Consider the following 21,300-nt stretch of genomic DNA (forward strand, 5'->3'; position numbering starts at 1 on the left):
TGCTCGTAAGTCTGAAAATGCACAAGTAGGCATAGGTGTTGCGTTGGGAACACCCACAGCACCACCCATGTCACGCCCCTAACACGCAGTGTTACGTGAAATGGGGGATATTTACAAGCACAGGTAAAGTCACACAGGGTGGCTTTACGTGTGCTTGTAAATATAACTCAACAGGTTGCGCCGCTGGTGCGTCAAGCCACGTGACGCACCGGCAGCACAAGGGGCTATTAAATCTGCCCCTTAATCTCCCCATGCCTGACATAAATAAATATGCCCGTCTGTAACGAAACTGGTGCTCATGTAAAAGCGCTCTGATACCTGATATCTTCGGTTCGAATTTGGGCTACACAACTCTCCCAAAAAAAGATAAAACTAGGAACTCAGAAAAGGAAGCACGATGACATGTGGACCAAAAAATCAAAAGTAGAAAGATGGAGGAGCACAACGGTCACAGCATTTAAAGAGAATGTGAAGCTGGAAATGAAGGCAGAGAATAGATGCAAGTGATGCAGAGTATGAAAACGAAGGATGAGGCTGAAAAAGAAGTCTGATGGAAGTATTAAATATAAATTGAAGTGGGGAAAGAGTAGAAAAAGAGTCTGAGTAATAGGAAACAGTAGTCCAGCCAGGTATTAATCGGTGTAGAAATAAGGATTTAGGGGCACGGAAAGTGAGAGGTCTGGATTTTCCTACAGTTACAGAGTTGGACACAAGTGGCTTGGTAGGGGTACCATGAGCCCTAAAATAGGTTTAAAAAATGGTCTCTTATATAGTCCATCTGGGTAGTACAATACATCAATATTTGGAATGCAGTTGCCCCCTTCACTACTCTGGAGTCCAGTGCCATTGCACGAACTGCACTATTGATAGTTATGCCCCTGTTAGAAACAGCTATATGGGGAAGTAGTACAAATGTTTGCAGAAAGAAAAAGATCTGTCACAGATAAGGCTGTGACTGCATGAATCAGATAAGCAAACTGGAAGCAGTGTTTAAAGAACTGGTGCAGGAGCAGACTATGAAGTAGAGATGGGGCAGCAAGAAACCTTAATTCAGTTTTGGATGGGTTGCAGATGCAATAAATGAGGCCACCCATAGTTGCACAAGGAGAGAACTTCAGATATAGTTGACTCTATGAAAAAAGAGAATAGACCAAAAAGACCATAGGAAGAAAGAGCAAAAGGAAAGAGGCCCATAGAAGCCCATGCTGTACAGGAGGAAACATGGTGTGTGCTATGCCCAAGAGGCTGTTGCGACGGAAAAGTCCCTTGCTTGTTGATGGATTTGTACACCTGCCCTGAGCGCCCCAGCAGCAACTATGTCTGGCTGAATCTCGCCAGGGGTTTCAGGTAGTGCGGTATGCAATGGCGCCTTTAAACAAAATTCAATACGGTGCCACAGATAGGGGGATAACCCTAAACCCCCTGAGCAGACCGAAGTCTAGTACAGAGAAACAGAAGATCTGTGCACACGTTTCCAGAGTCAGCAGTACAAATGAACTGTAAGTAATGAACAAGGAAAACAAATAAAACAGTGCTCCGATGGTGTATGTTCTTTCTTGTGGATTTAATCGGTGATCAGATGCCCAGCCAACACGTGTTTTGTCAGGGTATGAACCCAGTGACTTCTTCAGGGCTAATGGACAAATATGGCAGGGATAATAGATCACTCCGCCGGTAATAAATCCGTCCCGGCAGAAAGGGAAGTGAATCCCAGATGGAGCAGCGTGTTGAGATGGATAAGTACCACAGTTCCAGTACTTTCTGTCCCAGTGTGGGGTGATTCTCCCGAGTACGCCGTGACGATGCTTTCACTCGTCAGGGGTCCGGGGCCCTGACCGAGGATCTGAACCAGACCAACTTGCCCCCATGTCCATGGGAAGGATTAGAAAAACGTACTGTCTTGCTGGAAGAAGTGCCATGGATGCCCAACTGCTGCCTCTGCAGAGCTGCGAGTGCTACTCACCAAGAGCAGCTTCTGCTGCTCCCCTCAGAGACTTTTATTGTGTCATTCTTGCCCGAGAGGGTTAGGCTGATCCCTGAGCTGGAAGGCCCTAAGGTGACTTGTTGTGCTACATTGCACTTCAGTTGGAGTGGGACTTCTGAGACTCAAACTAACCTGAATGTCACCTATAATTAATGGGAAATAACTATTACCGCAAGTGAAAGGGAAGTGGGACTCAGGGACCTGCCTATTAAACACCTCAGGGGGCAGTGTCTATTGTTTGTGTATGCCGTATTTCTTATATTTATATTTATGTTTATATAGTAGCAATACAATTGTAGCATGTTTAAAGAAGGTAGTTAAGATCCCAGAAGTAAGAGAGATATACAAAAAAAACAAGATGGAGGAAGCTACTGGGTGGTGATCATGATAAGATGAGCTAGTAGATCAGACAAAGCAGCAGAGAAGCTAGCTTTTTAGAACTGGAACTGTGAAAGCCCTGTTTGTAATAAAATGTGTCATTGAGTCTAGCACCATTACAGAAGGTTCTTAAAGCCACATTAGTGCAAGCTGTATAGGCCTTAAAAATGTTACATACTCTGCAGCTCTTTGTATACCTTGCTCATCAGTATAATATGAATGTGAGATTTTTTGAAGAAGGCAAGAAGTTGCTGTTGAAAGTGAAGCTCTCAGATGTAGAAATCTAGATGTGTATTCTTTATGTACCATACATCCTATGGTTCTGGATTCTCTGGGAAATGAATGCTGAAAATATGAATCCGTTTGTGTGTTTGTTGATGGGGAATATCGAACAACCTAATGTTGCCGGCAATGTTGATAAAGCTTTAAGACAGATATTTTTGTTATCTGCTCAATTAAAGAGAGGAATGATGATACATCCCATGGTGTAGAGTATTTGGGAATAGTGGATTTTGGGAGTTGAATTCCTTAAAGAAATGTGCAAACCAGAGTTGTTCACCAACTCGTTTGTCTTTTACTCTGACATACTATCCACACATGCCAGATGCGTAGATGTGTAATTTTAAGGGAAGGCTTGACCTGAAATGCAAGGAAGCTTAGCAATTTAAGAACTGGTATGAACTCTGCCAAACAGGAATTGTTTCCCTTCAAGTAATATTGAGGCCAAATCTAGATAATATGCTTTGATAGAGTCCTGGGCCCGAGTGTCTCTGATGGCTGATTCTCCTTAATGGCCAGAGATTCTCCAACTTGACCTGAAATGTTCCCAGTTGTTAGTTGAAGCAGGTGGTAAATAACTCAGTCCTGTCATTGACTATGAGGGTTCTTTAGTAATGGGATGGAAAAACAGAAGGCTGTCCATGACGTCCGCTAATATTTTGAGAATGGTCAGCAACCAAACTTATAATCACAAGAAGAGGCTGATTAGAACTACCATAGACTTCAATGTGTGAATTTGGTTGAAGCATCTCAACATTGCTAAAAAAATCAGGAAAAGGAATACAGGACTCACTGAGACCAGTCTTGGAGAAAAACATCATAAATCAGATTATGTGGTTCTAACCTCCAGCTATATAAAAAAAAAAAAAATCTGAGAGTTGTAAGTGTGAAAGGAATAAGTTGGCAGTTGGGGTCCCTCAGAATATTTAGAGCTTGAAATACAAATCTAGGTAAGCACCAGTCACTGTAATTGCAAAAGTGTTTAGATTTACAATCTGCCACTACATTGTGAATTCGTGGTAGATATTGGACTTGTACTGAGAGCTGATTAAGGTGTCAGATTTCCTTAAACCGCTTTGCCAGTACTACTACAGGTTTATGATGAAGAGCCAATATGATATTTTCATTTGGAGAAGTACTGAGGAGAGGGATTTTTCTTTTATAGAGAAGGAGATAGCAAAAGAGTGGGCAAACAGCTGTAACCAGTTCATGTGCACTCTGCCTTTACCATGCGCCTCGACGGATGCCTGCACCCCAACTACTGTGTATATTTGCATCCAACTCAAATACAAGATTGGAGAAAGAACTGAAGCTGTCCCTATCTTTCCTTTCTTCTACATGACACTGCCACCAATTAGTTTCTGCTATCTCCTCCTGGTCTAGGGGAATATCATCAATATCATGAAGACCTCTTCTTTAATGATGTAAGAGAGCCCACTAATAAAAGGGCTCTTGGAATACGGCTTGAGTTGAGAATGCTCAAAGTCCTTCTAGCTATGCGAGTGTTTAGAGAGACAAGTGTGGAGAATGTGATCCCTAATCTCTATTTTCATATTGGGTAAGGTGGTTTGGGTTAGATTTTAAGTGAGTCCCTTTGTGCTCCTGACCCCTTAGTGGAACCAGCTTTTTTGGCGTGAGCAGATTGCTGTTCAGGCTCCAACCTGGTTCCTCGGCTCCTTCGGATCTCAGAGTGTCCCTCTTTGAGAGCCAATTATAAGTGCATAGTGTTGCAGAACTTGCCAGATTGGAGTATCCATTCCGTATGTGTTTCTGTCTTGGTTTTTAGTGTGAGAGCTAAAACATTCAACATCAGGTGTATGCCGATAAAGCTCAAATCTTGCTGAAACTATATAAAAATTTGGAGGGGTAGTTTGACTGTAAATGGATGCTTTGGGCATGCTGAAGTCCAGATGACATCAAATGGTCCCTGCCTTAAGGACAGCAAGAGTGGCTCTTGACCTTGAACTGCCTGCCAATAGCATTGACAAAGTCTTCAAGCCCGTAGCTAGGGGCTGTGGCTAGGGAGGAAAATGTGTAAGTGATGTTCGATAAAACATTATCATGTAAACCCCAGTTCAATGTGGGGGTAATGGCTGCTCCAGAATTCATTAAAAGCATACTTATCATATTCATTTACTCAAGTTGAAATCTACTTTGTCTCTTGGGGGAGGTTGGAATATCCATACTGACTTATGCAAATAGGGTCTGTCTTGCCTGTTCCCAGGAAAATTTGCAAATTACAGCACCCTCAAAATAGGCAAATTAGATGAGGGCTCTTTAGCTAGTTTGGTATTTGTTTAACACTGAGTGTCCTCTTTGATGCACAAAGCCAGCCCAACTTGCTTGGCCGCACACCTTACCACTAACCGACCTTTCAGCTCTGCATACAGCCAAGCTGTTTTCTTGGGAAATATGATGTGATGCAATATAGAGGTGTGAAGTTCCCTATCGAAGTTTTGTATTGTGAGACTGACTCACTGTTGTAGCTTTTTCTGAGCAGCATTGCAGATTGATTTCAGCAAGCACCTATGCTGTCTCTCTTCTGATTTCATCTCATACGTTAATCATATTTTTGTTTTTTGCATGGGTTAAGCGTCTGTTTTAGGTGTTTCACCTCTGTTGTAATGTATTTGTCTGTTTATTGCAGCTACAGCTTGGAAAGTGCATTTGACTATATGTTTTCCTGTACAAAAAATTAAAACCAAATTTAAGTGATGTCCAAATCACAGGTAAATTATCTGTCCTTAAATCTTATTTATTATAAGAGCTCCAGTGCAGTATAGTTTATTAGTGGACCTAAAAGACATTGTAGAATACGAGAATATTATTTTCGGGGGGATTGTCTAGAACCTCCACATTCATGAAAGGATAATATAAATAGATTTAAAAGAAGAAAAAAAAGCGAATAAGTAAGCGATCTTAACACATGGCCCTGTGTGGCACCAGAGCTCCCCTCCCCCTCAAGTAATGAAAGGCTTTTAATTGTTTTTTTCCACAGGGCAGACTTGTTCTGAGAAATGAGACAGATGGCACCGAGCACATCTTTAGCCTGAAAGGTGTTGGCCAGAGTCCCGTGGCTTTGGATCATATTGTGATATGCTGCCAAGTCAAAGAAGTTACCAAGGAGGTCCTTATGGTTCCCAATTACACCAACAGCATGTTAACTTACAAGGTAACATTCAGGAGATTAAAGCATTTATTTGTTGAAAAACACCCACAAAGTACAGGTTTCAGACTCATGATATGGTCGTGTTTACTGCTGCAGTAATTGTAGGAGACTACTGTTTGCTGAAAATATGTTCTAAAAGAGGATTATCTCAAATATGTATGGTTAAATATTTAAATGTGTGTGGTGTATTGTGGCCTTTAATAATGATTTACTCGTTTTTTAAAAATCATTGGTACATCTAAGAAGGCGTCATGGCATTAGCCTAAAAAAACAGACAAGCCAATTTTCGGTGGATCGGAGTACACTTGCAAAGATGCCAGCATTTCCTTTTTTTTTTTAACCAAATAAGATGATTATTTCGTTGGAGAGGTGAGGAGTGTATAGCGTTCCAGGAGTTCGGTACCCGCCCTCCAAAGGAGAGCCAGGGCCGGACTGGAAACCCAAAGCAGCCCTGGCAGTTTTATCCGACCGGTGCCCACCACAGGGAGGATGGAGGTTTGGGGGCTGCAAGCGTGAAGCACTGCTGCTTAACAAAATAGGCCCCCAGCACTGCTACTTTTGTTACTGGGGCCGATATTGCAGCATCGCTGCACAACCAGCCCCAAAAAGAAAACCGGCCCCCTTCCTTCCAGCCTCCCAGGCAGTGCCCCATGCCCACTAAGGCCAGTCCACCCCTGGGGAGCAGGGCTGGACTGGGAACCAAAACTGGCCCTTGCAAAGTGCTTGGCCGGCCCCCCGGGGTGTTGGGGATACGGCCGAGCGGTGTGCCACGGCCGGTTTCGGACGATTTTGTTACAGCGGCCAATATTGCAGCTAATCTGCAAAAATGGCCCTGTAACAAAACCGGCCCCCAACCCTGGCGGCCCACCGGGGAAATGCCCGGTGCCCGCTACGGCCAGTCCGGACCTGCTGGGGAGAGGTCCCGCTATGTTTTTTTTTTCAACACGTGCATCCTCAAAAGATTGTGCTAGGAAATACGAAAATGCCCCCAAAAATCAGATTTTACATAACTGACACAATCAATTTTCAAGCAAAGAAGCTTTATTTTACTTATTAGGATTGACTTAACGGTGTTTGCTCAATCAATGGCAAATTACAGGAAGGGATTGAGGCTGTAGGTCTCTAAATGGCTTTGCTACTAGTTAAGATATAGAAATATATGTGTTATGGCTAAAAGAATGAAGTTTTAATTTCTCACATGCTAATTCATTACCTTTTTTGTTCACTGGTGCTGATAGAAACAAAGTGCGTTTGTAAAATGATTACTTTGAAGCTTTTGTTGCAATATTTGCTTGATCCACTTCTGTGTCTGGCTGATTGATGGTCACGTCCCTTTTTTCAAACGAGGGCTCTATATTGTTACAGTGTTTTACTTCAATGAAGTAGTTTTCAGCAAATATAATAAAGACGCTGATGGCTGAACAGGTAAAAGAATTAAAAAAGGACCTGTTTAATGGTCGCTAATTTTGTTGTCATGTGGTAAAAAACGTATTTTGCGTGAGTAGGGATAGAAAAATAAATATTTATTTTGTTTGCTGCATTATACTGCGCACAATGGTTTTGGACCTGGGATTTAATTTCAGAAACCATTACGTTCTGAGAGCTTATGCCTTCATTTGCTTCTCTTTAAACCAAAGCCCTTGAAAACAATCAGTTGTAAAGCGAAAGCCAGGACTGGTTACACAAAGCTAAATTCACAAATCCATTTTTTAGTGCAAGTTCAATAGGTGCAAATTGCTTGATGTATGAGTGTAAATTCGCTTTTACAGGTGATTTTACTTTCGTAATTCGATTTACTCACATATGACATTACTCCGGAGTGGTGTAATATAAATTAGGGCTGCCAGTTTTATGGTATTTATTTTTTAAGACAATGCTTTCTGTTTGTATTCAGCTGTAAAAATCAGTAAAAATTGAAAACTGGGAGCCTTAAATCTAATGTATGAGCAACTCTGCTTTCATGGTAAAGCCTAGAGATGCTCTGGAAGGTTTGGTCATATCTGCAAAGATACCCTCATTTTTACAGGATACAGGTGATGTCTTACGCCTGATTGACGAGGTCCAACACACATATGAGATACGGTTATTGGTCACATTGGATGTAGAGACCCTCTACACGAACATTCCTCAAAGAGCCACTCTGAATGTGATAGAGGATGCCCTCAGTAACGAAATTCGGAACTCACCCACCCCGATCTCTTTTGTTCTCGAATGTGCCACCCTTGTTCTGACAGAGAGTTTCTTTGAATTAAAAAATCAGTTATACCACTAAACCCAGGGCACTTCCATGGGTAGTACATTTGCTCCCAGTGTAGCATATCTGTATATGGCGGCGTTTGAAAAAATACTGATCTTTGATATCTCTAACCCATACAAAACCAATTTACTATTCTGGAGGAGATATATAGATGATATTCTGATCCTCTGGAAGGGAGAACAAGCCAGTTATGATGAGTTTTGTACATGGATTAAAAGCCTTAATCCTTACCTTTGTTTTATTAGCACCATATCTCACACGAACATGCCGCTCCTAGATCTCATGATTAGGCTCACAGCCGGACAACTCAGTACTACCATCTACAAAAAAAACAACTGACTGCAATAGCCTTCTTCTTTACAGTATTCATCATCCCAAAGCATTGAAAGACAATCTTCCCTTTGGCCAATTCCTTAGATTACGAAGGAATTGTAGCTCTGTAGAAGACTTCAAAACAGAGGCAGAGTGACTTTCAAACGATTTAGGTTGTCGAGAATACCCTAAAAGGATTATTTCACTCTTGAATAAACAACCTAGGAACAATAATCGTGAAGCACTATTAGAAGTAAGACCAAAACAAACTACAGACATTCTTACCTGTGTAACGACCTACACCTAGGGCCGGACTGGGAACCAAAACAGGCCCTGGCAAAGTGCTTGGCCGCCCCCCCAGGGGGTTGGGCGTGTGGCCGAGCTGTTTGCCAGGGCCAGTTTCGGACGATTTTCTTACTGGGCAAATATTGCATCTATGCTGCAAAAACTGCCCTGTAACAAAAATGCCCCCAACCCGGGGAAACGCCCAGTGCCCGCTACAGCCAGTCCGGCCCTGCCTATACCCCAGATTCTAACAGAATTCACAAAACCATCAGAAAACACTGGGGCATTTTACAGACTGGCACATTGGATAGTGGCGTAACGAAACTTGAGGGGGACCCGTGCAAACTGGTTGGACGGAGGCCCCCACTCTCTGACCCAGTCAGGAGCTCTCAGGCCCATCCGTGCACAGTGCCGGAGGGTGCCCCCTGGAGCTCAGTCCCCCCCCGCACTGCAGACACTGCGGGGCCAATTGTTATGCCACTGTGTGCAGGCCTCTAGAAGGGAAAGCAATGTGGAACGATAGTGTCTGCTGTCACTGTGGGACTCCCGGTACTCCTCTGGAGGCCTGCATGTATACTCAAAGAGGCTCACATAGCACTGCTCGCTTTACCAGATCCTCCAGGACCCACTTGATCTACCCCAGCAGCATTGATATCCTTGGAAGTTCATTCTCTATCTTCCCCAGATGTAGCGCATAGGTGCCTTCACCAATAATTGATTAGGTGCCTATCCTCTGTTGTTTTTTTCTGGCTCACTTACTGTCAGAATCCTGATGGTGATCCTTCTATTTGTCTAAATATCAAAACATCATTGCCTACCTCTATGGAAACAACTTGATTGTAAATAAAAAGAAAATTGGCCGTGTTGTTCTTGTTTGATACACACTGCCGATCATGTATTGTCACACATGTGTATCACTTTTATGAGAGCACTGAGCATGTTTCTCACCACACATTCACTCCATCGTCACATTTTTTTATTACCATTTTATATATAATTAAATAAATTGATCATTTGATGTATTTGTATATTGATTGTGATATTTTGGTCGAGGGACCACTGTTTACTTCACATTAGTTACCCAGAGTCTTAGATGACACTTGACTTCCCTTGTTACCTATAACCTAGATTGAAGCCATTAGCCAAACTCTTAAACCACTCCACTGCCCGCACACAAACCAGTTTGGAGAGCATGTGCACTTCTTTTTTTCGATTTAAAGACCTGGTCTATAGAGGTAGTGTCCATTTTACAGCTCACTTATCTTTGCACATACGAGGGACAGGATACGTGCCTGGCACTAGAGCAAAACCGGAGCCCAAGTATATTACAGAAACATGTAAACGCGTCCACATCTGGGGGAAAGCAGTCCAAAGTCTAGTAAATCGCCAGGGGCCTGTTCCGTGTACTAGCGAGTCTGAGGGCAGTGGCATGGTCAAATATCCATAAATAAATCACCAATAGGACTTTCACAGAAGAACCAGAGGCCTGTCAACAGGGGCCATCTAGATGAGCCAAAACGTAAACTGACATGTACAAGTATGTGAAGACCCCCGATCATTTGCTGGTACTGAAGGAAGTGAGAGGAAAAAGCTGAAAACTACCTGTCAGGGCTAGTTGCTTAGGATTCCATTGGATCAATGAAAGTAGCTGCCAATCATAAATAAACTGGTAGACATGGCCAAATTAGGGGTATGTCCGGATGGAAGGAGAGCGTGTGGCATCTCGGAAATGTCTGTAGATTGGCAGTGTTGAAATCAGAAACCTCACAGAGGACTTCATTGAAGACATGGAGGGCTGTGCTTGACCTCATTAAATCTGTGCTTGGACACTGTAGTGAAATGTTGAAGAGGGTAGGAGAATGCTCTCCTGTGTGCTCCCAGAAAATGAACGGAGTCTCGTTGTAGCACAAGAAGACCTCTATCTTCATGCATCACAGAGAGGCGTCAGGTGAGGGTCAAGACATGGGGGCAGTGGGAAGCCACAAGAATCGAGTCCTATATGTAAACAGAAGTGGCAACCAGCCACGGAGATCCCATTTTGCACATTCCAAGAGTCGAGTAGGGTTACAAACGAGTAAGGGGAACATCTATATTCATTGTTGAGTAACCATCCTGGTACACGTCCGGAAGTTTTGCTTGACACAAATAAGCATTTGAGTTGAATTTCTTACAAAGAAAAGACAGTTTTTTGTTTTGTTTTTTACAAAAAATCAGTTGGTTGTGTTATTGTTGTGACAAACTGAGTGTAATCATCAAGTCTGAAGCTTTATTCATTTTTGGGAATATTCAGCTTTTAATCCTTCTGAAGTCGATATACATAGCAGGAACGAGCTGGGGTAGATTCATGGTTATTACCGTTGTTACACAGCACCCGAGAGATAGAAATACTCATTTTTTTCACATCCTCAGTGGAGGCTCGTGTGGCACTTAATAACGCGAGGAAACACTCAACTCGCGTTTTCTGCTGCTTTGCCAGAGAAAGCCGCCCACGTTATAGAAAACGGTATTGAGATAAAAAGCTGGAAATCAGGTTGTGTCCTTTTCTTTCTTTTATAGAACTTTCCTTGCGTGTCATTAGTTACCGTAAATCTAATTGGCCACGTTAGTCATTTGATATTTCATGCGTCGCAGTCTCACCTCCGGCATCGGGCTCATTGAGGCCACGGTGTACCGACGGACAGAGCGGTGCACTCTTTCCTGAGCAGTTGCCAGTGAGAGGTTGGTTGACTCACCCAGTATTCACGGGTGGTCTTTTCTCGTGATGCACTTGACTTAAAGTGTTGGACCCAGAGTATCCTTTTCTGGTTGTTTGATACGCAGCAGCTGTTTCAAGTCCTGACGAAAGCCGTGCCATATCTGTAGGCTCTAAGGCTGAAACATGTCGACAACTATCACCATCACCATGGTCTAAAAAATTGTTGACTAGTGGTGCACTTACGTTTTAATTGTAGCCAAGGACGCACTATCAATAAAGCAGTGCTTGGACGCTCTTGAGCTATTTTTAAGATCACTTTCACTTCATATCACATAAAATATAAATAACAAAAATATTTTTTTTGCGCTGCGCCCTCACTTATATCACTGGCTCGCCATTGTGGATTTAGTACATCCCATTTATCTGTACAACAAAACATCCGTGTGCTCCTCCCTCACAGTGAGGGAGTTGTAGCCCCCAGAGGAACTAGGGGTTTCCTCTGGGATTGGAGAATCCCAATGATGAAGCATGTCACCTCTGGTGAGTGAGGGATTTCGTCCTTTCAAGGGATATGCCCATTAGCATTATTTTTCTTAGGCGGTGTTTCACTTGTTTCACTTGTATATCTGGGATCCTTCGACCCACCAATGATATTGTAGTTCTTTACATTTTATAAAACTTTAGCGTAGACCCCAGGGTTTCACTTGGTTGTTAAGTATTCATTGGGGGAACAAACCCTGTGTGGTCTCTATAAACATTTTCCCTCAGACCCTCTGGTTGTCAAACCATTTTTGTACTTTGTATTGTGGCCTTTAATAATGATTTACTCGTTTTTTAAAAATCATTGGTACATCTAAGAAGGCGTCATGGCATTAGCCTAAAAAAACAGACAAGCCAATTTTCGGTGGATCGGAGTACACTTGCAAAGATGCCAGCATTTCCTTTTTTTTTTTAACCAAATAAGATGATTATTTCGTTGGAGAGGTGAGGAGTGTATAGCGTTCCAGGAGTTCGGTACCCGCCCTCCAAAGGAGAGCCAGGGCCGGACTGGAAACCCAAAGCAGCCCTGGCAGTTTTATCCGACCGGTGCCCACCACAGGGAGGATGGAGGTTTGGGGGCTGCAAGCGTGAAGCACTGCTGCTTAACAAAATTGGCCCCCAGCACTGCTACTTTTGTTACTGGGGCCGATATTGCAGCATCGCTGCACAACCAGCCCCAAAAAGAAAACCGGCCCCCTTCCTTCCAGCCTCCCAGGCAGTGCCCCATGCCCACTAAGGCCAGTCCACCCCTGGGGAGCAGGGCTGGACTGGGAACCAAAACTGGCCCTTGCAAAGTGCTTGGCCGGCCCCCCGGGGTGTTGGGGATACGGCCGAGCGGTGTGCCACGGCCGGTTTCGGACGATTTTGTTACAGCGGCCAATATTGCAGCTAATCTGCAAAAATGGCCCTGTAACAAAACCGGCCCCCAACCCTGGCGGCCCACCGGGGAAATGCCCGGTGCCCGCTACGGCCAGTCCGGACCTGCTGGGGAGAGGTCCCGCTATGTTTTTTTTTTCAACACGTGCATCCTCAAAAGATTGTGCTAGGAAATACGAAAATGCCCCCAAAAATCAGATTTTACATAACTGACACAATCAATTTTCAAGCAAAGAAGCTTTATTTTACTTATTAGGATTGACTTAACGGTGTTTGCTCAATCAATGGCAAATTACAGGAAGGGATTGAGGCTGTAGGTCTCTAAATGGCTTTGCTACTAGTTAAGATATAGAAATATATGTGTTATGGCTAAAAGAATGAAGTTTTAATTTCTCACATGCTAATTCATTACCTTTTTTGTTCACTGGTGCTGATAGAAACAAAGTGCGTTTGTAAAATGATTACTTTGAAGCTTTTGTTGCAATATTTGCTTGATCCACTTCTGTGTCTGGCTGATTGATGGTCACGTCCCTTTTTTCAAACGAGGGCTCTATATTGTTACAGTGTTTTACTTCAATGAAGTAGTTTTCAGCAAATATAATAAAGACGCTGATGGCTGAACAGGTAAAAGAATTAAAAAAGGACCTGTTTAATGGTCGCTAATTTTGTTGTCATGTGGTAAAAAACGTATTTTGCGTGAGTAGGGATAGAAAAATAAATATTTATTTTGTTTGCTGCATTATACTGCGCACAATGGTTTTGGACCTGGGATTTAATTTCAGAAACCATTACGTTCTGAGAGCTTATGCCTTCATTTGCTTCTCTTTAAACCAAAGCCCTTGAAAACAATCAGTTGTAAAGCGAAAGCCAGGACTGGTTACACAAAGCTAAATTCACAAATCCATTTTTTAGTGCAAGTTCAATAGGTGCAAATTGCTTGATGTATGAGTGTAAATTCGCTTTTACAGGTGATTTTACTTTCGTAATTCGATTTACTCACATATGACATTACTCCGGAGTGGTGTAATATAAATTAGGGCTGCCAGTTTTATGGTATTTATTTTTTAAGACAATGCTTTCTGTTTGTATTCAGCTGTAAAAATCAGTAAAAATTGAAAACTGGGAGCCTTAAATCTAATGTATGAGCAACTCTGCTTTCATGGTAAAGCCTAGAGATGCTCTGGAAGGTTTGGTCATATCTGCAAAGATACCCTCATTTTTACAGGATACAGGTGATGTCTTACGCCTGATTGACGAGGTCCAACACACATATGAGATACGGTTATTGGTCACATTGGATGTAGAGACCCTCTACACGAACATTCCTCAAAGAGCCACTCTGAATGTGATAGAGGATGCCCTCAGTAACGAAATTCGGAACTCACCCACCCCGATCTCTTTTGTTCTCGAATGTGCCACCCTTGTTCTGACAGAGAGTTTCTTTGAATTAAAAAATCAGTTATACCACTAAACCCAGGGCACTTCCATGGGTAGTACATTTGCTCCCAGTGTAGCATATCTGTATATGGCGGCGTTTGAAAAAATACTGATCTTTGATATCTCTAACCCATACAAAACCAATTTACTATTCTGGAGGAGATATATAGATGATATTCTGATCCTCTGGAAGGGAGAACAAGCCAGTTATGATGAGTTTTGTACATGGATTAAAAGCCTTAATCCTTACCTTTGTTTTATTAGCACCATATCTCACACGAACATGCCGCTCCTAGATCTCATGATTAGGCTCACAGCCGGACAACTCAGTACTACCATCTACAAAAAAAACAACTGACTGCAATAGCCTTCTTCTTTACAGTATTCATCATCCCAAAGCATTGAAAGACAATCTTCCCTTTGGCCAATTCCTTAGATTACGAAGGAATTGTAGCTCTGTAGAAGACTTCAAAACAGAGGCAGAGTGACTTTCAAACGATTTAGGTTGTCGAGAATACCCTAAAAGGATTATTTCACTCTTGAATAAACAACCTAGGAACAATAATCGTGAAGCACTATTAGAAGTAAGACCAAAACAAACTACAGACATTCTTACCTGTGTAACGACCTACACCTAGGGCCGGACTGGGAACCAAAACAGGCCCTGGCAAAGTGCTTGGCCGCCCCCCCAGGGGGTTGGGCGTGTGGCCGAGCTGTTTGCCAGGGCCAGTTTCGGACGATTTTCTTACTGGGCAAATATTGCATCTATGCTGCAAAAACTGCCCTGTAACAAAAATGCCCCCAACCCGGGGAAACGCCCAGTGCCCGCTACAGCCAGTCCGGCCCTGCCTATACCCCAGATTCTAACAGAATTCACAAAACCATCAGAAAACACTGGGGCATTTTACAGACTGGCACATTGGATAGTGGCGTAACGAAACTTGAGGGGGACCCGTGCAAACTGGTTGGACGGAGGCCCCCACTCTCTGACCCAGTCAGGAGCTCTCAGGCCCATCCGTGCACAGTGCCGGAGGGTGCCCCCTGGAGCTCAGTCCCCCCCCGCACTGCAGACACTGCGGGGCCAATTGTTATGCCACTGTGTGCAGGCCTCTAGAAGGGAAAGCAATGTGGAACGATAGTGTCTGCTGTCACTGTGGGACTCCCGGTACTCCTCTGGAGGCCTGCATGTATACTCAAAGAGGCTCACATAGCACTGCTCGCTTTACCAGATCCTCCAGGACCCACTTGATCTACCCCAGCAGCATTGATATCCTTGGAAGTTCATTCTCTATCTTCCCCAGATGTAGCGCATAGGTGCCTTCACCAATAATTGATTAGGTGCCTATCCTCTGTTGTTTTTTTCTGGCTCACTTACTGTCAGAATCCTGATGGTGATCCTTCTATTTGTCTAAATATCAAAACATCATTGCCTACCTCTATGGAAACAACTTGATTGTAAATAAAAAGAAAATTGGCCGTGTTGTTCTTGTTTGATACACACTGCCGATCATGTATTGTCACACATGTGTATCACTTTTATGAGAGCACTGAGCATGTTTCTCACCACACATTCACTCCATCGTCACATTTTTTTATTACCATTTTATATATAATTAAATAAATTGATCATTTGATGTATTTGTATATTGATTGTGATATTTTGGTCGAGGGACCACTGTTTACTTCACATTAGTTACCCAGAGTCTTAGATGACACTTGACTTCCCTTGTTACCTATAACCTAGATTGAAGCCATTAGCCAAACTCTTAAACCACTCCACTGCCCGCACACAAACCAGTTTGGAGAGCATGTGCACTTCTTTTTTTCGATTTAAAGACCTGGTCTATAGAGGTAGTGTCCATTTTACAGCTCACTTATCTTTGCACATACGAGGGACAGGATACGTGCCTGGCACTAGAGCAAAACCGGAGCCCAAGTATATTACAGAAACATGTAAACGCGTCCACATCTGGGGGAAAGCAGTCCAAAGTCTAGTAAATCGCCAGGGGCCTGTTCCGTGTACTAGCGAGTCTGAGGGCAGTGGCATGGTCAAATATCCATAAATAAATCACCAATAGGACTTTCACAGAAGAACCAGAGGCCTGTCAACAGGGGCCATCTAGATGAGCCAAAACGTAAACTGACATGTACAAGTATGTGAAGACCCCCGATCATTTGCTGGTACTGAAGGAAGTGAGAGGAAAAAGCTGAAAACTACCTGTCAGGGCTAGTTGCTTAGGATTCCATTGGATCAATGAAAGTAGCTGCCAATCATAAATAAACTGGTAGACATGGCCAAATTAGGGGTATGTCCGGATGGAAGGAGAGCGTGTGGCATCTCGGAAATGTCTGTAGATTGGCAGTGTTGAAATCAGAAACCTCACAGAGGACTTCATTGAAGACATGGAGGGCTGTGCTTGACCTCATTAAATCTGTGCTTGGACACTGTAGTGAAATGTTGAAGAGGGTAGGAGAATGCTCTCCTGTGTGCTCCCAGAAAATGAACGGAGTCTCGTTGTAGCACAAGAAGACCTCTATCTTCATGCATCACAGAGAGGCGTCAGGTGAGGGTCAAGACATGGGGGCAGTGGGAAGCCACAAGAATCGAGTCCTATATGTAAACAGAAGTGGCAACCAGCCACGGAGATCCCATTTTGCACATTCCAAGAGTCGAGTAGGGTTACAAACGAGTAAGGGGAACATCTATATTCATTGTTGAGTAACCATCCTGGTACACGTCCGGAAGTTTTGCTTGACACAAATAAGCATTTGAGTTGAATTTCTTACAAAGAAAAGACAGTTTTTTGTTTTGTTTTTTACAAAAAATCAGTTGGTTGTGTTATTGTTGTGACAAACTGAGTGTAATCATCAAGTCTGAAGCTTTATTCATTTTTGGGAATATTCAGCTTTTAATCCTTCTGAAGTCGATATACATAGCAGGAACGAGCTGGGGTAGATTCATGGTTATTACCGTTGTTACACAGCACCCGAGAGATAGAAATACTCATTTTTTTCACATCCTCAGTGGAGGCTCGTGTGGCACTTAATAACGCGAGGAAACACTCAACTCGCGTTTTCTGCTGCTTTGCCAGAGAAAGCCGCCCACGTTATAGAAAACGGTATTGAGATAAAAAGCTGGAAATCAGGTTGTGTCCTTTTCTTTCTTTTATAGAACTTTCCTTGCGTGTCATTAGTTACCGTAAATCTAATTGGCCACGTTAGTCATTTGATATTTCATGCGTCGCAGTCTCAATGCTCGGCTTTCCTTTTGCTCTTTGCCTCATTTGTGCAGCTGCGAGATAATTGCCACACACCCCAAATTAACGAGGGCTGTCGCTTTCTTAGATGGTAGAAGGCGCTCAGCCAGTGGCATCACGAAATTTGAGGGGACCACCCTGCAAAGCACATTGAGGGGCCACCTTCGGGCTCACTTAGGATCTCGCAGGCCTGGAGACTGTGCTGATGGGGCCCCCTGGAGCTCGGGGCCACCCCGCACTGCGGGGTCTGCGGGGCCCTTTGTTACACCCATGACATTGGATCTGCAATCCCCGAGATTTGCATTCAAACACACTAAGAACCTCAAAGACATGCTAGTCCATACCAGACCTTGGCTAACTACCACAAACCCACAAAGACCACTACAGGGCCTTACCCCATTAAAGGACACTATCCTTGTGGGTCATACACAGTTTGCTCACTGACAGAGGTCACAAAAGAGATTGAATTCTCCAACTTATTTAAATGGTAATTGAGGATCCACAAAAATTGTAACATCAGCAACTGTATCTATACTATGGCATGCCCACGTAACTTACGCTAAATAGGGATGAGCAAAAGGATGCTCAAAACCTGCATTATGGAACATCATTGCAACATGTGTTGCCATAAACTGAACACCAGGATGTGTACACATTTTGACCAGAAAAAACACATACCAGACACTTTACGTTGGGTAGTAATCGAGGCACACCCCAAAATTAGCAAAGGGGTCCTCTTCCAGAAGGAACAAAGGTGGATTTACCGTCTTTCAACAGACAAATCGGGATTGAATGAGGAAATCTCTTGGAGGTGCTCAATAGATAATATAATATCTCATTAAGCACCACCTAGGATCATGCTCACTGCATGACCCATTGCTCTTGAGCTGGTTTACCATAAGGAGCCACAATTGTTACAAACACTATCAGTGGTCCATGTTATCCTTCATACCGGTATGTTATCGGTGACCATTGTAGATCCACATACCACACCAACATCTCATGATTCATTTATAATGATAAGTAGTCTTAATATGCCATCCTCTTTTCTTTCCCTTCCAAAAACCAATGCCTGATTCTTGTTGCATGCATGGGAATAGTTTTGATACCATCGAATCCCTAATAGCAGTGGGCCATTGATACAGGCCCTCTAGCACTTCATTCACATATTTCCACAATCTGCCTGGTTGTGTTTTGCTAAAGACACATTTCGAATCCAGGAGCACAGAAATGTAATCATATAGCGTCCCTCTATCACTCTGATTAGTTACTAACAGAGGCTTAAAATAGTTCGGTCCTAAAACACACTCTAAGATGGTGGCCATTTCCGCCTCCGGGTTTGCCTCTTGACACATTCTAGCTTACACTGTTAGCAGTCTCTGCTCACTTCCGCCGGACCACGGTGTAGAAAACGAGCAACTGCACACCGGTTCTCTACCATCCCAATTTCGGCAGCGAGTGGGTAGGCCTGTTGGCGTACTTGCCGCTGAGTTAGGGTGAATATCCCTGCAACACTTTCGGCCTCCGCTGCAGTTTACGGGTTGCCTTTTTCTTGTTCCTTGCTTCCTGTGTTCTTTCATTGTACACTGTTCACAATATGCTGTTTGTATCCCATGCACAACTCCGTTAAGGACACTAGGTAATTCCCACTGTCCTCACTGCCGAGAGGTGTTGAAGATCATTGTCAACCCCAATAGGGTGTGTTCCAGATCTACTTTTCTGCTACCACGGTGGTTGTTGTTCGACCACACTTGTTTTTCAAGCCAGTTATTAGTTAGCTTGTTTAAACTCACATGCTTGTTGTTTTTTAATATTTCATCACAAAGGGTTTATAGCATGGCACATTTCGGGGGGCACTCCATGTTGTTCATGGTTTTTGTTAGGCTACATCAATGATTTTTATGTCTAATGCATAATATTTTGCTTTTATAGGTCGGTCATCCAATTTCAGGTACCAAACTGTAGGTTTTATGTTTGGTTATTCAGGGTCACATTACCAGGCAACCAACCACAGTGTAAATAGCTTTTTAGAACTTTGGTCCTGACGAATTGCCACTAGATCTGAGGACTATTCAGGCAAGAAAGATGTTGACCACTTGATGTTACGCTATCCCTAAAACATTATATCAGTAGTGCGCCACCCTGTTTTTAATCAGGTTGGAAGTCTCGTTGATTAAAATAATTCTCTGGAGAACTTCCATACCCCATTTTAATACTCACTTTGAGCACTCACTTACCACATCCATCTACAAACCTAGGCCCCTCACCCCCATGGCACCCAACGGCACTTTGGAATAAAACATCTCTGGCAAAGAGCTCCTCATAGGGAGCCCGTCAGGTATTAAAGCGCTGACCTGACGAGGAGCACGCCCTATGATGAAGCATGACACCCTGCCGGGTGGGTGAGGGCCCTAATTCCAATAGGAGGAATTCCTCATTCCTACTGAAACTTTTGGGACTGAAGACCACCTAGTCCTGTTGTCCTTTCTCTCTTCTAATGTTAGGAACAACATACCTTCTTGTATTGTCCATATCCGCAAAGTGACACACTTGTTGATACTTACAAAACTTTCCAAAACACATTCTGTTCTTGGAAACAATCAGAGATTTCATCCTCTCAAAAGCAGGGGCAGTTTATTTCCAAGGAGGAAACTGCCATAAAACACCCCCAAAATTGGTGGGGTTCGAGAGAAGGGGTTTCTCCACAGGGGAAAAAAAGCACATTTAAACTAATGTAAAACATTTTTGTGAGAAGTTGGCCTGGCATATGCTGTTCCTAGTTATAGGGACACCTTGCACCAGTCCAATTCGACTCTTATTGATGATCGGTTTAAGACAACCTTTAAAAAAAGCTATCCTAGTGGTAGCTGTGGAGAGCAGCCTTCAGGCTAAGTCTTGAAGGAGTGTTAAGCTTATTGTTTTACCATAATAACCTCTTGAATATCCAAATGAAAGAGTAGCCCACACAGGTATATACATAAAATATATGTATTTATTCTAGACAGAATCCCACAGTCACTTTATGTGGCTAGTGGCAAAGTTACACTTCAAACAAGCATTTATAAACACAATAAATAGCACAGAAATCAATGGGCCCCAGGGGGGGACCAAACCATATACTAAAATAGTGGTATAAGAACCACGACAATTCTACAGGCAATGCCTAGGGCATTCAGGATCACTTGCCCCTTCAGAATCCACCCACAGTTATGAGGAAGGGGACCCACTGGAGACGCGTGCAGTGCAAAGAGCTGTTATCGGGATCGCAATGTTAGCCTATGGAGAATGTTGCGGTTTGAAATAAACAGATTAGAAATACTTCTAGCAGGAGTACAAAGTTAAAACTTTAGACTTAAGCTTTTAAGATGCCCACAACCCCGAGAGTACCGAGGTACCACTGTTACCTGCCCCAGGGAAGCCGGGTGCATAGGTCGTTTCTGCTTTCGGGTCGCGGGCTGATTTTCAATGGGAAAATAGTCAAAAGTCCTGCTAGCCAAAAGCGTCGATGATGCCGTGAAGATCAAAGATGTGAAGAATGTAGAGAAGAACCTGAAAGCAGAGGGGACAGAGTCTGGGTCACGGCAAAGTGACCAGGAGGCTCAAAGCAAGGAGCCCTTCGATGTCGGGTGCTTCAGGAGAGAGGTGCTGTTGCTTGGGTCTGCAGCCACGGGCTCCGGGAGGCTTCAAGGAAGGCCAGCTTCCGGAGGGCAACTGTCCCACGCCGGATGAGGGTCGCTGCGGTGTTAGTGTCCGGATTGGATCCACTAAGCCTTGGCAACCGCAACCCACGAAGCATAAACAAATCAGCTACAGTGCAGACCCACGAGGTCT

At 43.5% G+C, this 21,300-nt stretch overlaps 1 protein-coding gene across 1 annotated transcript in view; it reads left to right on the top strand.

The window, feature by feature from the left end:
- Positions 1-21,300, top strand: part of CFAP47 (cilia and flagella associated protein 47) — a 2,697,962-nt gene that overhangs the window by 1,257,592 nt on the left and 1,419,070 nt on the right. Inside the window, exon 48 of the mRNA XM_085622577.1 lies at positions 5,640-5,813. Coding sequence (XP_085478703.1) covers positions 5,640-5,813 — 174 coding nt within the window. The remainder of the gene's footprint in view (positions 1-5,639; positions 5,814-21,300) is intronic.

Source organism: Triturus cristatus, chromosome 8 (genome assembly GCF_964204655.1).
Source record: "Triturus cristatus chromosome 8, aTriCri1.1, whole genome shotgun sequence".
Lineage (NCBI taxonomy): Eukaryota > Metazoa > Chordata > Amphibia > Caudata > Salamandridae > Triturus > Triturus cristatus.